Consider the following 459-nt stretch of genomic DNA (forward strand, 5'->3'; position numbering starts at 1 on the left):
GCTGCCCCTGAGCAGCATGGATGCCCCCCAAAGGGACATGGAATTGCTCAGCAATAGCCTGGCGGCCTACGCACACATCCGCGGTGAGGGCGCCCACCCGCGGCGTGCACCTCTCCCTGCCCCTTCCCTCCCCACCCATTTCATTATACCCCCACCCCGCTAGTCACTTACAGCGTTACCCCAACCCTCGCTGCCCCCGCTGCCCGATGGCAGCTACCTAATGCCCTTCCAACAGGAGGCACTGTCCTCGCCCCCCAAACGGAAAACCGGGAGTCCTTTCGAGACGGAGTGACTCCCACCCGCCGGGGCCCCTCCGTGACTCCCGCCCTCTGACCCCCAGCTAACCCGGAGAGCTTCGGCCTCTACTTCGTGCTGGGCGTCTGCTTCGGGCTGCTGCTCACCCTGTGCCTGCTCGTCATCACCATCTCCTGCGCGCCCCGCCCGCGGCCGCGGCTCCTC

General features: G+C 66.9%; 1 protein-coding gene across 1 annotated transcript in view; it reads left to right on the forward strand.

The window, feature by feature from the left end:
* The first annotated feature begins 6 nt into the window (after positions 1 to 6).
* The window catches only part of EVA1B (eva-1 homolog B (C. elegans)), a 1,229-nt gene continuing 776 nt past the window's right edge, over positions 7 to 459 (forward strand). The window contains exons 1-2 of the mRNA XM_006777407.2: positions 7 to 83; positions 341 to 459. Coding sequence (XP_006777470.1) covers positions 17 to 83; positions 341 to 459 — 186 coding nt within the window. The 5' untranslated portion in view covers positions 7 to 16. The remainder of the gene's footprint in view (positions 84 to 340) is intronic.

This window comes from Myotis davidii, unplaced genomic scaffold (genome assembly GCF_000327345.1).
Source record: "Myotis davidii unplaced genomic scaffold, ASM32734v1 scaffold88, whole genome shotgun sequence".
Lineage (NCBI taxonomy): Eukaryota > Metazoa > Chordata > Mammalia > Chiroptera > Vespertilionidae > Myotis > Myotis davidii.